The sequence below is a fragment of the Cololabis saira genome, chromosome 20, assembly GCF_033807715.1.
Source record: "Cololabis saira isolate AMF1-May2022 chromosome 20, fColSai1.1, whole genome shotgun sequence".
Lineage (NCBI taxonomy): Eukaryota > Metazoa > Chordata > Actinopteri > Beloniformes > Belonidae > Cololabis > Cololabis saira.
In genome coordinates this window covers 11845639-11869380 of record NC_084606.1, presented here as the reverse complement: position 1 = coordinate 11869380, position 23742 = coordinate 11845639, and the positions used below count along the sequence as shown (strand labels likewise).

The 23742-nt window shown below is 45.5% G+C and overlaps 1 protein-coding gene across 2 annotated transcripts in view; it reads right to left on the bottom strand.

Moving 5' to 3' along the window:
• The window catches only part of LOC133420559 (voltage-gated potassium channel subunit beta-3-like), a 56599-nt gene that overhangs the window by 10757 nt on the left and 22100 nt on the right, over positions 1 to 23742 (bottom strand). For both annotated transcript variants that reach the window (XM_061710255.1, XM_061710256.1), the window contains exons 7-12: positions 20024 to 20067; positions 9123 to 9209; positions 8965 to 9050; positions 5050 to 5170; positions 4602 to 4696; positions 4055 to 4175 (exon numbers count right to left, since the gene is read on the bottom strand). In XM_061710255.1, the coding sequence (XP_061566239.1) occupies positions 4055 to 4175; positions 4602 to 4696; positions 5050 to 5170; positions 8965 to 9050; positions 9123 to 9209; positions 20024 to 20067 (554 nt within the window). The remainder of the gene's footprint in view (positions 1 to 4054; positions 4176 to 4601; positions 4697 to 5049; positions 5171 to 8964; positions 9051 to 9122; positions 9210 to 20023; positions 20068 to 23742) is intronic.

Genomic DNA, 23742 nt, shown 5'->3' with positions numbered 1-23742 from the left:
GTGCTCGGGCCCTAATAAAATAAAACCACATAGCGCAGAAAAAATGTCATCTTGTTTCAGCCAGGATAAACGGGAAAGAGCAGAGCGGTGCGCTGCTACTGCTGCTGTGACAGGCATTGTTACCATGGTAACGTGTGCGCTCTGAGTAGCATATGCATAAGCCACGTCCCCTTTACAATTTTACAATGGTGACTGTATGAAAACGTTCCAAGATGTATCTGGCTAATTTTGAACAAATAAGGATCACCGTTCAAGAAGGATCTTTTAAATGGATCAGATGTGTCCTGCAGGGACATGTAGAACATCTAAAAATGGATCTGGCTGGTAATAACTTCAAGTTCAAGTTCAAGTTTATTTATAAAAAGCACTAAAAACCACAACAGCTGACCAAAGTGCTGGACAAGCGAAAGGAAAACTAAAACAAAACAGGACAACATAAAACATAAAACACATAAATTAAAATAAAACAATCATGGCAAGTTAAATGCTAGTGAGAAAAAAATGAGTTTAAGATGAAATTTAAAAACAGCCATAGAAGGAGCCAGGCGTATGTGCAGTGACAGCTCAGTCCAGAGCTTCGGGCCAGTAACTGTAAAGGCCCGGCCACTAGGGATGGGCGGTATGGACAAAAAAAATTTATCACGATAATTTCTGGCATTTATCCCAATAACGATAAAAATGGCGATAAAAAAAATACCAAAAAAAATAGCAATTCAACTCATAATTTACCTGCTCGTTCAACTTTGTAACTATAAATCTATCACCACATTCAGTCTTTGGAGCCCCCAAATCACTGCTCTAAAAGAATACTAAATACTACTAAACTACAACAATTAAATTGAATTGATAAAAACCAATTAAATGAGTCCACCTGTACTGCAAAACTGTAATGACTCAAGCTCCTCACTCTCAGATCCGCCATGTTTGTTACACAAACACGTATCAACGGGAATTTATCCTTCTTTCTTTCTTATTTCCTTCCTTCCTTCCTTCTTTCCTTGTTTTCTCCCTTCCTTCCTTCTTCCTGCTCTCTCCTTCCTTCTTTTTTCATTCCTTCTTTCCTCCTGCTCTCTCCTTCCTTCTTCCCTTCCTCTTTTCTCCCTTCCTTCTCCCTTTCCTTCCTTACTTTCATTCTTCCTTCCTTCCTTCCTTCCTTCCTTCCTTCCTTCACGTACGTTGTGCGTGGATTTAACGCAGAACCATAAATCAGCTTAACACAAAAACTTCATCAACGGGAATTTATCGTTTTTACCGCGAGATGACAAATTCTTACCGTGGGGAATTCTTTTGACGGTATATCATGAACAGTAAAATATCGCCCATTCCTACCGGCCACCCCTGCTGTTTAGCCTGGAGGGGGGAACTGTTAGGTGGAGTTGGTTAGCTGATCTAAGAGCCCGAGAAGGTCTATAGACATCTAAAAGACCTGAGATATAAGAAGGCGCAAGACCATGTGAAGATTTAAAAACAAATAAAATAATTTCAAAATTGATCCTATAACGGACAGGGAGCCAATGAAGAGCTGTGAGCACAAGTGTAATATGGTCCCGCCTTGGCGTTTTGGTGAGGGGGCGAGCTGCAGCATTTTGAACCAGCTGCAGACGGGACAGGGAGGAACATACAGTGCATTGCAGTAGTCTAGGCGGGATGACACAAAGGCGTGTATAACTTTCTCAAAGTTTTCGAAAGATAAAAAGGGTTTAACCTTGGACAAAAGCCTCAACTGGAAGAAACTAGATTTTACATCTGCGTTAATTTGTTTCTCCATTTTAAAGTTAGAGTCCAAAATTACACCAAGGTTTTTGGCAGTATTTTTGACATGTGGCTCTAGGGGTCCTAGATCTACATGAGTCACAGGCAGCACTGGGACGGAAAACTAGGACCTCAGTTTTATTCTCATTAAAGTTAAAAAAGTTTAAAGCTGTCCTCCAGACACTCTAGTAAACGTTTAAAAGAGTGGGAGTTGTTGTGTTTTAATGGCATGTAAATTTGCGTGTCATCAGCATAGCAGTGAAAAGAGATGTTATATTTTCTACGAATGGATCCCAGGAGGAGCATATACTGTGATCTACAGTGTCAAATGCAGCCGTAAGATCAATGAGGATCAAGATTGCAGAATCTCCAGTCAGTGATTGACAACAAATCATTAGGTAGCGCTGATTCAGTGCTGTGGAGGGCTTTAAAACCAGATTGGAGAGGTTCCAGGATACCATGTGTATCTAAAAAAGACTGTAGTTGTTGGAGCGCAAGTTTCTCCAGAATCTTGGATAAAAATGGGTTGAACAACAGCGTGCTTAAACTTCTTAGGCACTACACCGAAGGCAAGGCTATCGTTCATAATTGCTAAAATGCTGGGACCTGTAGTCTCAATTGTCTGTTTAATGAGAAGTGAAGGAACACTATCTACTGGACCCGATTCATTTTTCATCTGGGCCACAAATTTGCTTAAAGCGGAGAGAAATATTTGCTCAAAATAACTAAAAGTGACAGGGCAGGTGACAGAGATAGAGGGGTCAATGGAGGGAGGTTATCAGAGCTCTGATGCAGGTAATTTTGGATGTAAAGTACTACTGGAATTTTTCACCACTGTGGAGGTGCAACTCAACAGGCTGGTGGATATTGAAAGGAGTGTTAATAGTATTAAAAAGAAAACATGGTTCGTTACAATTGCGTGCAACAACAATATCAGAAAATATTTAGTTTTTCAGATTTAACAGTTTTTCGATATCTGAACCATGTTTCCTTTAGAATGTCAAAAGATACATGTAGTTTATCTTTTTTCCACCTGCGTTCCGCCCTCCTACACTCTCGCCTGACTGAGCGAGAAGTGTCAGTTAGCAATGGCTCTTTTTTGTTTTAGGGCGCAGTGTTTAAAAAGGTGCAACGCTGTCCAAGATGTTTTCGCAGGTAGAATAAAAAGCAGAGGTGAGTTGTTCAGTATCAAAATTAACGGGTATTCAAGTCTCAGCAGCACTTTTAAATGCAGCAGAGAAGCGAGTAGCAGTAGTAGGATTTATAATACGGCACCTGCGCGCAGGAGCGCAACGGTTAGCGGTATGACCGTCAGAAGGGATTTCAAATAACACAGGCATGTGATCAGAGAAAACAGCATCATGGACCTTTAGGTTTTGCACAGGTAGCCCACAGGATAGCACTAAATCTAACGTGTGCCCCTGTATTTGAGCCAAATACAACACATGTTGAACAAGAGGTTCAACATATGGTTAAACTGGAGGTGAGGGTTGTCAGAGACCTTGTCTTAAGGCTGAATTATGGTTCTGCGTCAAATCGACGCCGTGCCTACGCCATAGGTTGTGCCATGTCGCGCAACCCACGCCGTCACTGACGCTGTCACTGACGTGCACCTCCCAAAAATTGTAACTACGCGTCGAGGCGACGCACACCAAACGCAGACCGAGAGGGCTGTGATTGGTTCGCTTGGTAGCAACGCATTTCCGTTGTCCGGTTTGAACTAGTCGTGAACTTTCAGCGCTCTTTTCTTCGTGTATGTGTGATTTTTTTTGTTTTGTTTTTTTGCACAATAGTTGTCCTTATCTCTTTGATTCACTGTGACCGTAAAAGTCGGATAAACCATTCAGGAAAAGATTGCGACCTAGCGGTCGCGGGGGGTACTGTACGGCGAAATAGAGTGACGGAGAAGTCCGAGGGTTCACGACGGCGTCACGGTGACGGCGTCACGGTGACGGCGTAGGCACGGCGTCGATTTGACGCAGAACCATAATTCAGCCTTAAGTTACTACCTAATGCTAGATGAAGTACAACCCTACTACCCAACACTAGTTTAAAGTACAACCATACTACCCAACGCTAGATTAAAGTACAACCGTACTACCCAAGGCTAGATTGAAGTACAACCATACTACTTAACGCTAGACTAAAGTACAACCGTACTACCAACACTAGATTTAAGTACAACTTCAATAAACTTCATAAACAGATGATAACTCAGAGTAGTTTTCATGAGGTCTTCTCATGTTTGTATTAAGACCTGCCATCTGATGACTCAGGTGTGTGTACAGGTGAGTCATGTTACCTATAGCGAGTTGAGCAGCGGTGCAGTTCAGCTTGTCGGCCAGCAGGTGGAGATCCTTTATCTTATTGAGCTGCTTCTTCCCTTCATCACTGCCGAGGCGCTCCTTCAGCCACGCATAACCCTACATACACATACACACACACACACACACACACACTACTGATCACTATGGTAACAGATGGTATCATTCTATCACACAACGAACATGAAACATGTCTGTCTGTAGTTTGTTCCACTTCTGTAGAACCTTCATTCTATGTCCTGAATAAAAATAAGCAGCTGAATCCAAATGCTAGTTTAACTCAGTCCAAACTTTCAGACCCTCTACTGACCACTCAGATCTAGATCCAGACCTACAGATAGTGTACATACTCAAGCGACAGAAGGGTAAGAGTATCTATCTCTGTCATATTCAGCCTGTGTGGATCCCAGGAACCAGTTTTCTTTGTGTTGGTGTGACACCCACCTGTTCCCTACTGATTTACTGCATTTTAGTTTGTATTTCATGGAGTTTGTGTATCTCACCAAGTATTTTTTGTACATGTACCTTGATGGCGGCTCTGGAGCTCTCAGGGACACCCTCATTATATTTGCCCGTTAGCAGACCACAGGCTAATGGAGACCAGGTCATGGCTCCAACACCTGAGACAGATGGACGACATTTAGACCAGGACCTCTGCTGTCCACAAATGCTTCGGCTAGAAGTCACATTTGCTGTCAAGACACAGTCTGACGTTCCCCCGACCTCTGTCAGCATGCATCATGAAGGCTGACCACCAGTACTGAAGTGTTGCAGATAAAATACAGAGAAACTGCTTCTGTAAGTGGCGCCCCTCTTCAGAGTTCTTACTTTTCTCAACAGCTAACTTGCAGGCCTGACGAAGGTCAATATCTTCCTGCACACACACTCAGGTGTGTCTGTCATAGTCTAGTGATGCCTCCTCCTAGTTTCCTTGCTTTTCTGTAGTTCCCTAACAGTGAGTGTGTGTTCGTACCGATCTTGTGGTAGAGTTCAGGAAGCTGCAGCTCCACTTTGTCTCTCTGGAAGTAGTGATACTCGGCCTGCTCGCACACCGGAGGAATCAGGTTGAACTGTCGGGCGATGGAGTAGGCCTCCTGACCAACACACAGGTGAGACAGGTGACTGCTGTTGTCTGGTAACATGCTAATTCATGCAATCAACTTAACACTAGATTTTGCTAACGTACGTTAATAGTTACATCATAAAAGTCATGCTAGATTTTGTGAATATATGCTTATATTATATTATATATTATATTTCACTGTATAAAAAGCTAAAAAAGGTATGAAAAGGAGATGTGTCTCCATTACTGGAGTTAAATTCTGGAATGATGCCAACATACATTTAAAAACATGTCATTCTCTTTTGGTTTTTAAGAAAATGGTTTGTAAAGCTATTTTTGAAGCTTATAAGTGCAATTGACTATCTGTAAATGTTTCTTTGCTTTTCTGTTGTTTCTTTGCCTTTTGTTATTTGTTTGCTTTTCTGTTGTTTCTTTGCTTTTCTATTCTCTTTTTGGTTTTCTGGAGGTTGGTAGCCACAAAAACAAAGTTGATAATATAGGATAGGCTTTTATAAGCAATTTGCTTCAGCCTATGCCTTTTCAGTCATTGTTCAACACATGATTATTGGTTTTGTATGAAATGTTAATGCTGTGCACAATGTTTTTTTTTTGTTTTTTTTGTGTTGTGTTTTGTGTTGTCATGACTGAATAAACTTAAATCTTTCATTCATTCATTCATTCATTCATTCATTCATTCATTCATTCATTCATTCATTCATTCATATTGTTTCATGTAGTGGGTTTCACACAAAACCTTGGTGGTGACAGCAGAAGTAAGGGTGTATAAATGGATGTGATCAGAATTAATGTAAGGCAAAGCTGGTTAGGAATCCAAAACCTAGTGGTGGGCAGAGGAAGTGCAATTTTACTGCCTCCTGCTGGTCGGGAGCAGTATCACTACCATGTTTTTTGCTGCGGTGCAAATGCTGACTGATGACAAGCTGTTTTTATATGGAAGAGTATCAGGGCCAGGCAGGAGAAAAATACAAATATTTTAGAGGAGGAAGATTTTTTTTTCATTATGCACTTCGAGAAAAAAGTCGAAATTTCAAGAAAAAAGTCGAAATGTCGAGATTAATGTTGAAGTACAATTTCAATAAAAAAGTCGAAATTTCAAGAAAAAAGTCGAAATGTCGAGAATAATGTTGAAGTACAATTTCGAGAAAAAAGTAGAAATGTTGAGAAAAAAGGCAAAATTTCGACTTTATTCTTGAAATTGTATTTCAACATTAATCTCGACATTTCGACTTTTTTCTCGAAGTGCACAATAAAAAAAAATCTTCCCCTCTCAAATATTTGTTCTCCTGCATGGCCCTAATACACTTCCGTAGTTTTTAGGTAAAGATGTATTGGACGCCGCTAATTTTGACCAGCTGAATTTAGTAAAAAAGTAAATTAACACTGATGTAGAATTTCAGCTTCCAGAGGACTTAATGAAACTTAGTTAATCCAATACAATAAAAGAACATGGAAACGTGTAATAAAGTAAAACGTAGAAGTAATGTCAGAGTGCAACAATCTGGCGTGTTTGTATCATATATGGAGTGTAGATCTAAAAAATTATAATTGTAGCATCAAAATGAAGGCTTGATGATCAGCATTGATAAAGTGTCTGTAGTGATCAGAGCTACGGTGGCATTTTCAGTCTTTTAGCCTCCAGAACGAAGCTGTTTCTCAGTCTGGTGGTTTTACGATTGATGCTCCTCGGCCTCCTGCCTGAGGGGAGAGTGTGTGTGCCGGGTGAGGGGGGTCCTTCGTGATGCAGATGGCCCTCTTCCTGCATCTGAAGGTGTATATGTCTGTGTTCTCTGCCTTCACCACACTCTACAGAGCTGTCCTCTCTGCCACAGTGCAGTTTCTGTACCACCCGCTGATGCCGGAGCACAGAACACTCTCCACCTCACATCTGTAGAAGGAAGATAAGGACTGAACTCCCGAGTCCTGCAAGCCTCAACCGCCACAAAAAGTAGATCCTCTTGTGTGTCTTCCTGACCAGACCGGACGTGTTGTTGGGGGGAGTGTGCAACTGCCCCTCCTGAAGTCCACAATCACCTCAGCAGAGATTGTTTTCCTGTACCAGTCCTCCTGCCGGTAGCCTGACGCATTGTTGTTTGTGATGCATCCAACCACCGCTGTGTCGGCTGCAAACGATATGGCAGCCAGGAAGAAGAGGTGAGCAGTCATATGTAAGCAGCGTGAACGGGAGGGGACTAAGCACACAGTCCTGACGGAAGCCGGTGCCGGGACTATAGAAGATGAGGAGACACTGTGGGTCCTCACAGGCTGCGGCTGCTGGTCAGGAAGTCCAGAACCCAGTTAGAGGGAGAGGAGCTCACTCAAAGAGGAACAAGTTTGTTAATAAGAGTCTGATCATAGTGTTAAAACCGGATGTGAACGCTGGAGGCTGAAATTCTTGATTTCAATTTCATGAAATATGATTTTATTGTGGACCATTGCATGGAGGAAGGCGACAGTGCCGCTAGGTGGCAAACCAGGGTGGTGGTCCCTCTTTTTAAAAAGGGGGACCGGAGAGTGTGTTCCAACTATAGGGGGATCACACTTCTCAGCCTCCCCGGGAAAGTCTACGCCAGGGTACTGGAGAGGAGATTACGGCCAATAGTTGAACCTCGGATTCAGGAGGAACAATGCGGTTTTCGTCCCGGTCGTGGAACACTGGACCAGCTCTATACCCTCCGCAGGGTGCTTGAGGGTGCATGGGAATTTGCCCAACCAGTCCACATGTGTTTTGTGGATCTGGAGAAGGCTTTCGACCGTGTCCCACGTGCCATTCTGTGGGGGGCGCTCAGTGAGTATGGAGTCTGGGGCCCTCTATTAAGGGCTGCCTGGTCTCTGTATGATCGAAGCAGGAGTCTGGTTCGCATTGCCGGCAGTAAGTCAGACTTTTTCCCGGTGCATGTTGGACTCCGGCAGGGCTGCCCTTTGTCACCGGTCCTGTTCATAATTTTTATGGACAGGATTTCTAGGCGTAGCCAGGGGCCGGAGGGGATCCGGTTTGGGAACCTCAGGATTCCGTCTCTGCTTTTTGCGGATGATGTTGTCCTGTTGGCTTCATCGGACCGGGACCTTCAGCATGTGCTGGGGCGGTTTGAGGCCAAGTGCGACGTGGCAGGGATGAGAATCGCAGGGTGGCTGGACGCTCCCTTAGAGATAGGGTGAGGAGTTTGGTCACCCGGGAGGAGCTCGGAGTCGAGCCGCTACTCCTCCACATTGAGAGGAGTCAGCTGAGGTGGCTTGGGCATCTGTACCGGATGCCTCCTGGACGCCTCCCTAGGGAGGTGTTCCAGGCATGTCCCGCCTCCCTAGGGAGGTGTTCCAGGCATGTCCCTCCGGGAGGAGACCCCGGGGAAGACCCAGGACACGCTGGAGAGACTATGTCTCTCGGCTGGCCTGGGAACGCCTCGGAATCCCCTCGGAGGAGCTGGAGGAAGTGTCCGGGGAGAAGGAAGTCTGGGCATCTCTGCTGAGGCTGCTGCCCCCGCGACCCGGGAACGGATAAGCGGCGGACGATGGATGGATGCATGATTTTATTGTGTAGTTGTGGTTTGCGTGTGTAGTTGTAGTGTCTGTGTGTAGTTGTGGTTCAGGTGTGTAGTGGTTCTAGTGTCTAGTTGTGGTTCTAGTGTGTAGTTTGGGTTCAGGTGTGTAGTTGTGGTTCAGGTGTGTAGTTGTGGTTCTAGTGTGTAGTTTGGGTTCAGGTGTGTAGTTGTGGTTCTAGTGTGTAGTTTGGGTTCAGGTGTGTAGTTGTGGTTCTGGTGTGTAGGTGTGTGTAGTTGTGTGCGTAGGTCAGGTGTGCAGGTACGTTACCATGATCTCCACAACATTCCAGCGGGACGTTCCCCAGTACATGGCCAAACCCTGATCAATCACAAACGTCATCGCACGCACAATCTCTGCAACACACAGCGACACACATCAGTGATGGTGGACGGTCAGCTGAGCCGCGTCTGATCCGTGGTACTGACCCTCCATCGGTGCGTTCACGTCACTCCTGTTGGCAAACACAATGTCCACGTAGTCCAGCTGTAACCTGGAGAGAGAGCCCCGCAGCCCTACACACACGCACACACACACACGCACACACACACACATACCAACATAATCAAATCAACTATAACAAAAACAGGTTTATTTTCAGCCTCAAGGACGGCCTCGCAGCTGTCGTCGCTCTGACAGGTGAGCGGAGCCCGGCGGGCCGCGGTACACTTCTGACACCCGTTCTCTCACGTCGTTACATAAAACGTCCTGATCAGAGTAAAGTGACAAGAATGAACACAAACCTGCTCAAACTGTTCACAACCACAAAGATATCCACCAGGCACCGAATGAACCAAACAACCAGAACGAGGCGCACGCAAGACAACCAGAAGACCAATAAATGACAGAAATATAAAAAATTAAGAGGCCTCAAAACACTAAAACATGAAATAACTAAGAGAAAGCTAACATTAAATAAAACAAGAGATGAATAAACCTGCCCTGTCAGGTGAAGTCCCCCCAGCTGAACCCGGTCTCAGAGGCCCAACCAGGACAGTATCAGCTGATCCAAAGGTACACTGTCTGGAAACAAACTTCCACATCAACGGTTGTCCCAGACTGATTCATGAACAACACTGAGTGTGAGTTAGCCGTGTTCTGCCCCTGGTGAGGCCACTGACTGGTGCTGTGGGGGTACGTCCCGGTGGTAATCCCCGACCAATGCCGCCAAGCTGAGGAGCAAGTCCTATTGGGCCTTTTTAGCCCTGAGGGATCCAGAGGCTGCAGACCAAGCAGAACATCACTTTGGCCGTCGCTGAGACGATAACTCAGGTGTGGGAGGAGCTTGGACAGGCCATGGAGAACAACTTTTGAGAACAACTTGGACATCCTTCTAATAACACATTACAGTAATCTATTCTAGAAGATACAAACACATGAATTCATTTTTCATCATCACTCTGGGAGAGTGAATTGTCTCAAACAGACACAACAGCCACAACAAAACAAAATCACTAAAACAAGCAACAAAGAGACACAACACAACACTAAAAAAAGACAAAATAACTAAAGCAAAATACAACTACAAATAGGAAGCAGCAGTTAAACTGATGATGTCAGAGATGGGAATCTGCAGATGTGTCACTCGGTTTATGAACACATGGTTAACGTGACAAAGCTGCCGACAGCAAAACAGACTGCTGCCCTTCGGGTTTTTCTCTTGAAACTGTCTGTTGTTGTTTTCAGCTTACTGATGAAGGTTTCTTACGTGTGTGTGTGTGTGTGCGTGTGTGCGTGTGTGCGTGTGTGCGTGCGTGCGTGCGTGCGTGCGTGCGTGCGTGCGTGCGTGCGTGCGTGCGTGCGTGCGTGCGTGCGTGCGTGCGTGCGTGCGTGCGTGCGTGCGTGCGTGCGTGCGTGCGTGCGTGCGTGCGTGCGTGCGTGCGTGCGTGCGTGCGTGCGTGCGTGCGTGCGTGCGTGCGTGTGTTCAGCTGAAACAATGAGTGTACTGGCGATTCTTACATCAGGAATCATCTCTGACATTTGCTGAAGGACAAACATGTTTGATGAAAATCCGGAGGACTCCAAGAGGTTTTACTAAACACTAACTAGAGGTTTACTAAACACTAATTAGAGGTTTACTAAACACTAACTAGAGGTTTACTAAACACTAATTAGAGGTTTATTAAACACTAACCATAGGCTTTACTAAACAGAAAGGTTTTAAGTTTGGTTTTAAAGTTGGAGGTGGTGTCAGCCTCCTTAAACCAGATTGGAAGTTGGTTTCATAGTAAAGGTTCCTGATAGCAGACGACTGTCCTCCAGATTTACATTTGGATACTCTAGGAACTACGAGTAAACCTGCACTCTGAGAATGGAGAGCTCTGTTAGGAACATAAGGCACTATCAGGTCTTGGAGAAACCAGGAGTTTGGAGGTTTGGGGCTTTATACACCAGTACCAGAACTTTGAATTGGCTAACACTGGAGAGACGTGGTCTCTCTTGCTGATTCCTGTCAGCACCCGCTCTGCTGCATTTCGGATTCGCTGGAGGATATTCAGCAAATTACTTGGACATCCTGCTAATAACACATTACAGTAATCTATTCTAGAAGATACAAACGTGTGAATTAGTTTTTCATCATCACTCTGAGAGAGGATGTTCGTAATTTTTGATACTATGGAGATGGAAAAATGTGTTTTACAAACCTGATTAATATGATGTTTAAACAACAAACCCTGATCAAAATAATTATTGTGTAAAACATGTCTCAATTGAAAATAAGACTAATCAGTATTATTCAGCAGCACTGGGCTGGTACTGGATCGGCCAGCGGGGGCTTCACACATGCATAATTCATTTTCAGGACATGGCGGGTGAACATCTCTGACTAGTGTGGCCTGGGGGAGCTGCGGGCACGCTGGGATGCCTTGAGCGTTCGCCTCACAGCTAGAAGGGTTCAATTCTCGCCGGGGACGCTGTGGGTGCTGAGGGTGTGTTTACTACTCATGTCATGAAAGGGCTCACAAATACATGCAACACAGTCCTGGGCTGTACACTGCCCCCTCTGGCCAGCCGGGGTGCCAGATGAGGGGTAGGGGATCTGGCTGGAAAAGAGCAACAAAGTCATTAAGTCGGCAGCACTGCTGCCCCGGCCGGTCGACCAACCAACCATCAGTGGGCCGATTCATGGGCCAACCAACTGCCAGGATTGCTATTGGCTCAAGCAGGACGTGGGCGGAGTCTGTTGATCCTAAACTCCTGACCAGACGTTCCACAACTGGGCTTTACGAGCGTTCTTTAGAAACGTCAGGGTGACATCACAGGAGTTGATCCAGCTCCCTTGGTGCAGTCTGATGGGGAACAATCACATTTAACTCTCAGCTGCAGGTTTATGTGAAACTCTGCTGTTTCTCTCGTACCAACCTGTCGTCCTTAGATGGAAACAGGATTACAATTTATGGTAAATGAATGTAGAAAACCATTTCATTCCAACAGTTTATCATATGTGTGATTAAAAGTTTGTAAGATCTGTCATTGTTTTAATCGTGTAGATCGTTGGAATCCATCAAACCTCCGGCCCACTCACGGGGTTTGAGTACAGTAGCGGTTTTATGATTCATTTTATATTACACAACCTGTTTTTCAGACAAGCAGCAGTAATCTTTTCTGCATCGTGTCCAGGATGTTTGTGCGGAGCAGCACGAGGATGCATAGCGACGGCTGCAGCGTTGCAGCAAGTTTCTGGGATTGTTTGTGGGTTAAATATAGCGTTTCAGAGTGATTTAAGTCAAGGGAGCTGCTAACAGCTTTCAGCAGGATGATGATTGATGCAGTTATGTGTGTGAGTGTTTTTGTGTGGTTTCTAATCCAGCCTGGTGTGATTGAGCCTCTCCAAGCTTCAACGACCTCCTGCATTGACAGAGGACACCAGGACTCTGCCTCAGGCTCAAACCACACTCAGAGCAGGACTTAAAACTGGTGTTAAATAGCCTGAAACCTGTCCCAAACCAGTCTAAAACCAGTCCAGAAAACCAATCTGAAACAATGTCTAATACCTGCTTCAAAACGGTCTCAAACCAGTCCCAACCCAGTCTCATATAAACTGAATCATATCGCAAACCATTCTCAAACCAGTCCTAAACAGGTCTCAAAGAAGTCCCACAAACAAATCTAAAACCATGTCCAATACTGGATTCAAACCAGTCTCATACCGGTCTGAAACAATTCTCAAACATTCCTAAGCCACATTTCCAAAGTAGCGAGAACAATTATTCAAAAGTAGAAGACCTTAGAGAGTAGAAGACTGGCAAAGGAGCTGAAAACCTTTCCCGCTTCGAGATCCCGACACAAAAAACCCCCTGCCACTCCCCCACAACCTCCATCCCAACCATCCCTCAGCTCCCAAACTGTACAGACACAGGATGTGGAACGGGAGCTCTGCAAACTCAACCCCAGGAAAGCTACTGGACCAGATGGAGGACCTGGGAAAGGCCTCCATCCCAGCCTGCCTAAAGTCTGCTACCAGAAAAAAACACCCACAACCACCCTCAATGACTACCGCCCCATTGCACTAACACCCACCGTCACCAAGTGTCTGGAGCGGCTAGTCCTCAAGCACATTCAAGCCTGCCCCCCCTCACCTCCTTTGATCCCCATCAGGGCCAGTCCCAATCCACCCCCTACCCCTACTTTTCATCCCTACCCCTAAATTTTGCGCGTTCCCGTGAGGGTAGTGCTGTCCCAATTCCTCTTTACAGATAGGGGTAGGTAGGCCCTCCAGAAAAACGCGATTACGCGATCGCAGAATTCATTGCATAATCAACCAAATGGCGCAGATTACGCGGGGATAGATTTATTCCTAAAAGGGCGCATATTTCCCGCGATAATTGCATATGTCCGCGCTATATATGCGATTATGCGGGGATTATGCGGGGCTCGCTTGATTTCACAATTCACATTTTCGCATAAAGTTTGGAAAAGGGGGAAGTGTTGTGAGGGACATGTCGGGACGCCCGGTCGCGACGTGCGGGACACGTCCGGGGACCTCCGCATCCCTCACAGAAGCCGCCACCTCCCCAAACAGCAGCTCTCACCCGCGGGGGTGAGAGGAAAAAGGAGTGCCGTCTCCGCCGAGCCCCCCGCTGGCGCGGTGGGCGCGGCTGCCGGTGGACTCAGGATCCGCGCTGACCGCGTACCACTGCGTACGCTGCGCACACTCCCATCCACTGGGGGACCTTGGCGGCGGACGCGTGGGTGACGAAGCTCTGGGTCGTCCCCTCACCGCGCCGGTGCGCCCGGCAGTCACACGAGCACCGAGCCGCGGGCTGGAGGGGAGAGACCAGGCGGGGACCGGCCTCCGGGCCGCCACCCCCCTCTCTCCCTCCCCCTGCGCTCTCCTTTTTTTTTTTCGTCTACGACCTCAGATCAGACGAGACAGCCCGCTGAATTAAGCATATTACTAAACGGAGGACAAGAAACTAACAAGGATTCCCTCAGTACAATCAGCATTCTTTTAATCTGTGTTCTTATGTATTGAGTGTTGTATGTTTTTATCATGGACCTCGAGTCTGACTAATAAACGATGATGATGATGATGATGATGATGATGATGAGTAGCGGCGAGCGAAGAGGGAAGAGCTCAGCGCCGAATCCGCAACTTCCTGCATATTTTGCATATTTTGCAACTTTCCGCATATTCCGCAATTTCACCGCATAAAAGCACATAAAAAACCCGCACATTTAACCGCATAATCAATGATTTTAGCCCGCATAATCAATGATTTTTGCCCGTGTTTTTCTGGAGGGTCTAGGTAGGGGGCATAACGAGGGATAGGGTGTATGAATCTAGCCCTTGAGAGCGAGGGATTTCAGATGCTGACTTCGACCAAGGGCCAGAAAAATTTCCCAGAATGCTTTACGTCATCATTTGCAGACTGAATCAAACAAAAAAAACATGGCGGACATTTCTAATTTTTAGTGAATAAAATCAATATTTTGAATTAGTTTCTGTATAAAAATGGGTTTTGATTACATTTCTAGCGAGAAATATATACTTTACTTTCATAATATTCACTCAGTGGATGTACATAATCACTCGTTTGCCCGTTGTTGCGAAGATCTCGCCAGAATAAAGGCTGATTTATGGTTCCGCGTTACACCAACGCAGAGCCTACAGCGTAGGGTACACGGCGACGCGCCGTACGGTGCACGTCGCCGCGTAACCTACGCCTTAGGCTACGCCGTAGGCTCTGCGTCGATTTAACGTGGAACCATAAATCAGCTCCCGACCCGGCGCCTCTTCTCATCCCGAAAAAACATCGCAGCAAATTTCTTAACAGGCGTTATTTGGATAATCTGAGCCCAGGTTGGGGATCTTAACGGTTACTTTTACGCCTGAAAAAATATTAAAACTTAATAAAGTGGCATATTAACAGCGCTACAGCGGAAATTAAAACAGCTTTTAGCTCTCGGCTTCCTGATATGGTGTGACATATGTGCAAACGTAACTACGCAGTCGCTTACGTACCCGAACGTAAACCACGCAGTGATGTAGCAAGTGGTGTCCCAATCCCTAGGGAAGATTACAAGGGCCCTACCCCTTGTGGCTTCATTTTTAGGGCTAGTGGTAGTGAGTGAGGGCTAGTGGTAGAAAGTAGGGGGTGTATTGGGATTGGCCCTTCGCCTACAGGGCAAACAGATCAACAGAGGACACCATAGCCATCACTCTTCATACAGCACTGAGCCACCTGGAACACCGAGAGAGCTACGTCAGGATGCTCTTCATTGACTTCATCTCCGCCTTTAACACCATCATCCCCGACACCCTGATCAACAAACTCTCTGACCTCAGTCTCTATGGCGTTATATTTATGTCATTAAAGGAGCGAGCGATAACACATGTGCACGCGCGCATATTTCTTTGCGCGAGTGAATTATTTCGTGTCACGCGCGCGGATTTCAATAGCCGCGCGCACTTGTTTGATGTTCGCGCACATATTCAGCAACCGAGTGGAGCAGAGGGAGGTGCAAGCGAGTAAAAAACGCTGCTTTGCGCGCACTGGATCGCTCCTGCTCTCCCTCTCTCTCCCCTGTGCTCTCGCAGATGGAGTTCTGCTCGCTCGAAACAAAGAGTTTTGACAGTTTGGGGGATGACCCCCGGCCCTCTTATGATTGGTCATTTTCCAGCTATCTATCTATCTATCTATCTTTATTACAATGGAATATATGTAGTACATATAATATGATTGTTATTACTGAGGAGTTGGATGCACCTTCCCAAAAATAAATCACCTCCAATTCTTCATCAGGGTCTCTGTGAAAATCCCTAAATTAGAGTATTAGATTTGTTTTCTTCATAAATGTGTTCAGTGGACATAAGTTATGCATTTATTACAGTTTTTCTCAGTCGCTTTGGTGCTATTCTCAGATCAGAATGAAAGTTCTCATAACTATTAGTTCAACCTCCACAACATGTAGTCCTTTGTCCACATCATAGTAGCAGTTTCTCCTTCCTCTGAACAAATTGCAAATGCTTTTGGACATGTATCAGTTGCTCTCATACAATTCTCTGCTGTTTTACAACATTATCTTTTTTTTATGTCATGTCAGTCAAAATGAACTATACTTATGGACGCTGAATAGTCATTTCCTAAAAAACTAATAGTCCTCATTTCATTGCTTTAGTCATTACATACAAAATTGTTGAACAAGTTATCAAATTGTGTCAAGCTAATTTACTGTAATACCTTTCTTTATCATTTTTTCCTGGAAATCTCTCTAAATTGAACAATTGCTCTCAGGTGAACTTCAGTTTTCACTCATGAGGAGGTGTGTGAAGCATTTAGTTGCAACCACTGACATCCCAGGCCAACGCGGAGGAAATATCACAATGTGTGCAGCCATCTCGGAGAATGGAGTCCTCACCCATATCCCACGCATTGGTCCATATAATACACAACACCTGCTCACTTTTTTAGACTCTCTTTACAGGGATATAATCCCCGAGAATGAGAGGGGTGGAGGCCAACAGAGCAATTATGTCGTTGTATGGGATAATGTCCGTTTTCACCTTTCACCTCTGGTCAGGCAGTGGTTTGCTGCACATGATGACAGGATGCTGGTCGAGTATCTCCCTCCCTACTCCCCATTCCTTAATCCGATTGAGGAGTTTTTTTCTGCTTGGAGGTGGAAGGTTTATGACCGGCGTCCACATACACAAATGGCCCTGCTAGCAGCCATGGATGCAGCATGTGACGACATCACAGCAGATTCATGCAGAGGGTGGATTCGCCACTCCAGAAGATACTTTCCTCGTTGCATTGCAAGGGATGATATCCGTTGTGATGTAGATGAAAATATGTGGCCAGACAGACAGGAATGTCTGGATGTGCCAGAATGATTTACTGTACCTATGTTCAGTTAGAATATGTACTGCTATAGTGTATTGTTCACATTTGTGCACAGCTTTACCAAAAAGGTGTTTCTTATGTTTGTTCTACAGTAAATTAGTGACTGTAGTGTATTTTTCTTTTGCACAATGCTGTAGAATTGCAAAGAGCATACAGTAAAAATGTGAAACATACATATTCAGTGTCTTGTACTCAGTTACTCCCCTAACTACAGCAATGTGTAACTTTACTGTAGTTTTCAAATGGCTGTACAAGTAGTGTATAGTTCTGCCTTGAGCATTTTCAGGTAGTGTCACCAAGTCCTGACCTTTTTTTTTACATTAGAAAACTCTTAGAGAATATAGTGTCCTAATGAAAACATGACAAAGCCATTTGACTATCATGCTCATAAACGATGGTGACAGGACTTCTCATTTTGACGACACTGACAGTTTCATTGACATGAGTACTTGCTTTTGAGGGATAGACAATCCATTTTGAGCAAGTGACGCGCTTTTGCAGGTCATCCACTAGGTTTTGCAGTTTGTGATAATTGTTCTGAGAAATGCACTAAGTGTTGTGTGTGTGTGTGTGTGTGTGTGTGTGTGTGTGTGTGTGTGTGTATATATATATATGAGATTGATCAATACAATTTTTAGAATATATCTTTATCAACAATAAATCACATTGTCAATCATTTCATGGAAAGAGGTAAAAAATATTGTATTCCAACTTTACACACATGGATGGATGGATGGATGGATGGATGGATGGATGGATGGATGGATGGATGGATGGATGGATGGATGGATGGATGGATGGATGGATGGATGGATGGATGGATAGATAGATAGATAGATAGATAGATAGATAGATAGATAGATAGATAGATAGATAGATAGATAGATAGATAGATAGATAGATAGATAGATAGATGGATGGAGAAAGTGATAGATGTCATGTGGGGGGGGGGGGGGGGGGGGGGGAAATGACCAATCATAAGAGGGCCGGGGGTCATCCTTGGTCTCCGCCCCCAAACTGTCAAAACTCTTTGTTTCGAGCGAGCAGAACTCCATCTGCGAGAGCACAGGGGAGAGAGAGGGAGAGCAGGAGCGATCCAGTGCGCGCAAAGCAGCGTTTTTTACTCGCTTGCACCTCCCTCTGCTCCACTCGGTTGCTGAATATGTGCGCGAACATCAAACAAGTGCGCGCGGCTATTGAAATCCGCGCGCGTGACACGAAATAATTCACTCGCGCAAAGAAATATGCGCGCGTGCACATGTGTTATCGCTCGCTCCTTTAATGACATAAATATAACGCCATAAGTCTCCCCCCTCCTACCTGTAGCTGGATTAAGGACTTCCTCACAAACCGGGCCCAAACAGTTAAACTCGGCCTCCACCCTCTCCTCCCCCAGGAGTGTGTGCTGAGCTCTTTCCTCTACGAGGACAATATAGGACAATATACAAAGAGAACAACATTGGGCCCAAAATAGAGCCTTGAGGGAACCCCATAAATTCAGGGAGCTGAAGTAGAAAAGCATTCGCTGAAAGGTTCTCTGACATCCTGATCCACTTCAAACGACACTTTGGATACCAACCCATTTTTCATGTCTTGACATCAAAAATATTGTGATTCATTGTATCAAATGCTGCAGACAGGTCCAAAGGCACCAAAACAGCAGATTTTCCAGAATCTACAGTTCAAAGAAGGTCATCAACAAGTCTTAAAAGAGCCATTTCTGTGCTATGATGTGACTTAAAACCAGACTGAAACTTTTCACGTATGACATTATTGTGTAAAAATGCTTTGAGTTGATTTAAAAGCAGATTTCTCAAGGACTTTAGACAGAAAAAGCAACATCGGCCTATAATTAGACAGAACAGTTGGGTCAAGATTTCTCTCTTTTTATTAGAGTCTGCAAGACAGCATGATTAAAAGCAGCTGGAAAAGAGCCTGATCTAAAGGATTCATTAATGAAAATGAGAATACATGAAATCACTGTTTGAAAAAAATCTCTAAAGAGACCTTAAGTGGGGTTATCTAAAAGAGAAGTACAAGGCTGAAGTTGATGTCCTACCTCCTGTAGAACAGAGGGTGACAGGATCAAACTGCTCAAAAACAGCTGATAGTTTTTCGATAGAAATATCAGAAAATTCTGACAAATTGCAAAAGAAGCTGCAACATGATCTCCATCACAGGGTTTGTAAGTTAAACATGTGGAACAGAGCACGAGGCCTCTGACTATCCAAGGAAAACATGTTGGATAAATAACAGAGTTAACCGCTTTCTGGCACCTGGACAAACACTAATGTGGAGTACACAAGGACATGTAGAGCTTGTTTTCCTTTGACTTCCTCTCAGCACATCTGTACTCCTGTCTGAGAGTAGGTACTATTGTTTAACTAGGGCTAAGAATATGACTTGGTCTGTTTTGTTTTAGATGGAGACAGAAAATACAGAAAGTCCGTGCAGGTGGAGCTAAACAAGGAATGAACATGCAGCGGATTTATCCGAGATTCAAAATTAAACCATCTCCAGGTTGTCCATCTCGGAGTGTACAGGCCTCACTGACCGGGTTACATGTTAAAGTCCATCTACTGAGCATTACTGCTGCTGATGGATCTGTCTACTGGGGGTTCCTGGTGAAGAAAACACCTACTAAAGGTTCCTACTATTGAAGGAAACGTCTACTGGGGGTTCCTGGTGAAGGAAGTAACTACTGAACACTTAATATTCCCCAGAGATTTGTTTGTTTGCTGTTAAATAAATAATGACAGCTTGTAAAAGTGTTGCACTGTTGTATATCAGAACTTGTATTTGCATAGTATTATGACCCACTATGAAGTTTTTTTCAGAAAACAAAAACAAAAGAACAATGGATTAAAAGAAGTGGTTATAACTTCTCCACAACATCAACATTGAATCATCAGCAAACAGTAACATTGTTTATCCTAATCCTCAACTGTTAAAAAGTAAAATAAAGAAGTTAAAATATTTACCTTCGATGATGTGTTTCCGTGACAACCCCCGTTCTGTCTCTGCTCTGCAAAAACACAGAAACAAATTCATACGTTAAGCCAGAAAAACTTTAATGTTATCCAATTACCTGAATCAGGAAAAGTTTGGCTGATATAGAAAATGCATGTATTAAAAAAAACCAGTGACTCCAAAATTAACTTTGACTTTTTTTCATTTGCAGACATAAACTCAAGACTTTTAATCCTCACTGTTAGTTTCATCTTTACATCTACCGTATTTTCACGACCGTACGGCGCGCCGTGTGAAAAGGCGCAGTCTCAGTTATGTGTGCCACTACTGTATTTAACACACACACACGGCGCACCGTACGAAAAGGCACCGTCTACACACACAAATGGTGCACCGCCTTACAACAACACACACACATGCATACAAGTGTGCGTATTTAAAAATAGAGCGGGAGCAAAACTGAGTTTGATTGTGCTTTATTTAAGTCTTTATTGTACTAACATTTTTTAAATCACCAATGAATAATCAAAAATTAAAACGAGCGTCATTAATCAAACCCATCGAAGTCCTCATCCTCCGTTTCTGAATTAAACAGCTACGCTAAATCAAGTATGCAACCGTTGTCAGGTCTCAGCCCTTCGGGCTTCATCCGCAGCCCGATCGCTGAGACCAGGAGAACTGCTCAGCCCGTCGGGCTTCATCCGCAGCCTGATCGCACTGAGACCGGGAGAACTGCAGGCCTGCAACGGACACGAGCCGGGCGCACAGCTCTCTGGCCACGCTGAGCAGCCGACCTCCCCGCCCGCAGTGGACGCGTCGGCTGCCGCTCGGGCGGCGGTTCCTTCGGAACGCACAGTGTTTCTCAAAGCGCTCCCGCGAGGGAGCCGCGATGAGAGCCCCCGACAACACACATTCGGCGCACTGCGCTATTGGGCGCACCGCACATTTTGAAAAATAAATAAGGCATTTATATGCGCCTAATGGTCGCGAAAATACAGTAAATCTGTTTTAACCTTTCAAACCCATGATCCCTGATCCCTCAGATGACATGAAATCAAGAACAATCATTCATAAAGCCAAATGGGGTAAAGTAAAGTAAAACTTTACAGCGGATCAAAGAATCCAGATAGTAACCTTGTCCAGAGAAGACATCTCTGGATTTAGACAAATCTGGGATGGGCCATCACTATAGCAACATGGATGGAACTGATTGAGTACCACTAAGCTCTAGATGAGGTCCTCAGCTTCATTAATTCTAAATATTAACACAGTGTCATCTGGTGTTAATTGAAATGCCAGTTTCTACCTAGTTGTCACTGAATTATATTCTATCGGTATTCCTGATCATCTGTGGACAAAAGAGGAAATAGATCATCAACACTGTTTTCAGATTTCAAAAACCCTGTGATGGTCTGGTGTTGTATCAGAATCTGAAGTTTGTTTGCACCACTCTGATGGCAGTATTGATGCACTAAAGGACTACGATTTTACAGCCACATTAAGACATAGGTGAAGTAAGCCTGTTATCACCTAAAGAACGTCAAGGAAAACATCCATCCAACCATCCATTTTCTTTCGCTCATCCGTTACCGGGTCGCAGGGACAGTCTTAGCAGATTTCCCCAGACTTCCCTCACCCCCCCATTTCCTCCAGCTCTTCCGAGGGGAGTCCGAGACGTTCCCAGGCCAGCCGAGTGACGTGGTCTGTCCAGCGTATCCTGAGTCTTCCCCTGGGTCTCCTCGCGGTGGGACATGCCTGGAACACCTCCCTAGGGAGGCGTCCAGGAGGCATCCGGTACAGATGCCCAAGCCACCTCAGCTGACTCCTCTCAATGTGAAGGAGAAGCGGCTCGACTCCGACCTTTTCCCGAGTGACTGAGCTTGTATCCGCGATCTTGTCCTTTCGGTCACTACCCAAAGTTCATGACCATAGGTGAGGGTAGGTGCGTAGATTGACCGGTAAATCGAGAGCTTCGCCTTTCGACTCAGCTCCTTCTTCACCACGACGGTCCGGTACATCGACCGCATAACTGCGGACGCTGCACCGATCCGTCTGTCAATATCACGCTCCATCTTTCCCTCACTCGTGAACAAGACCCCAAGATATTTGAACTCCTCCACTTGAGGCATGACCTCTCCACCCACCCCCACTTTTCCGGTGGAGACCATGGCCTCTGTTTTGTAGGTGCTTCTTCTCAAACCCCGCCACTTTCCATTTTCTTTCAAACCGCCCAGCACATGCTGAAGGTCCCAGTTAGATGAAGCCAACAAGACATCATCTTCAAAAAGCAGAGATGAAATCCTGTGGTTCCCAAACCGGATCCCCTCCGGCCCCTGGCTATGCCTAGAAATTCTGCCCATAAAAATTATGAACAGAACCGGTGACAAGGGCAGCCCTGCCGAAGTCCAACATGCACTGGGAACAAGTTTGACTTACTGCTGGCAATGTGAACCAAACTCCTGCTCCGATCATACAGAGACCGAATAGCCCTTAGCAGAGGACCCCGGACCCGATACTCACTGAGCACCACCCACAGAATGGCACGAGGGTCAAATGCCTTCTCCAGATCCACAAAGCACATGTGGACTGGTTGGGCTCATTCCCATGAACCCCCAAGCACCCTGCGGAGGGTGTAGTGCTGGTCCAGTGTCCCACGACCAGGACGAAATCTGCAACGTTCCTCTTGAATCTGAGGTTCGACTATTGGCCATATTCTCCTCTCCAGTACCCTGGCGTAGACTTTCCCGGGGAAGCTGAGGGTTATCCCCCTATAGTTAGAACAAATTCAGCGGTCCCCCTGTTTAAAAAGACGGACCACCACCCTAGTTTACCACTCCAGCGGTACTGTCCCCTTCCTCCATGCAATGTTTCAGAGGCGTATCAATCAAGACAGCCCTAAGACATCCAAAGACTTGAGGTACTCAGGGCGGATCTCATCCACCCCCGGTGCCACTGAGGAGCTTACGAACTACCTCAGTGACCTCGGGTTGGGTGATGGACGAGCACATCCCCAAGTCCACAGTCTGTACTTCATCAATGGAACACATGTCAGTCGGATTGAGGAGATCCTCAAAGTATTCTTTCCACCATCCGACAATCTCCCCAGTTGAGGTCAACAGTTCTCTATCTGCAACGTAAACGGTGATGGCAGAATACTGCTTCCCCTTTCTGAGGTGCCGGACGGTTTGCCAGAATTTCTTCGAGTCTTCCTCCATGGCCTCACCAAACTCCTCCCAAACCTGAGTTTTTGCCTCCAGGACTGTCCGAGCTGTGGCTTGCTTGGCCTGCCGGTACCCATCTACTGCGTCAGGAGTCTCACAGGCCTACATGGCCCGGTAGGACTCCTTCGTCAGCTGTCAGGCTGAAGAAAAAGTACCTCCGTTGTCCACCACCAGGTTCTGGGGTTGCCGTCACAACAGGCACCAGAGACTTTGCCTCCACAACCTCGAGCTGCCACATCGACAATGGAGGCAGAGTACATGGTCCACTCAGACTCAATGTCCCCAGCCTCCCTCGGAATTTGTGAGGAGTTCTCTCGGAGATAAGAGTCCCTGACAGAGGGCTCGGCCAGACGTTCCCAACAGACCCTCACAATACGTGGGTCTGCCCGGTGTGTCCGCCCAGTGTGTCCAACTTCCTCTTCCGCCTTCCGTGTATCCAACTCATCAACGAGTGTTGATCAGTTGACAGTTCAGCCCCTCTCTTTACCCAAGTGTCCAAGACATATGGC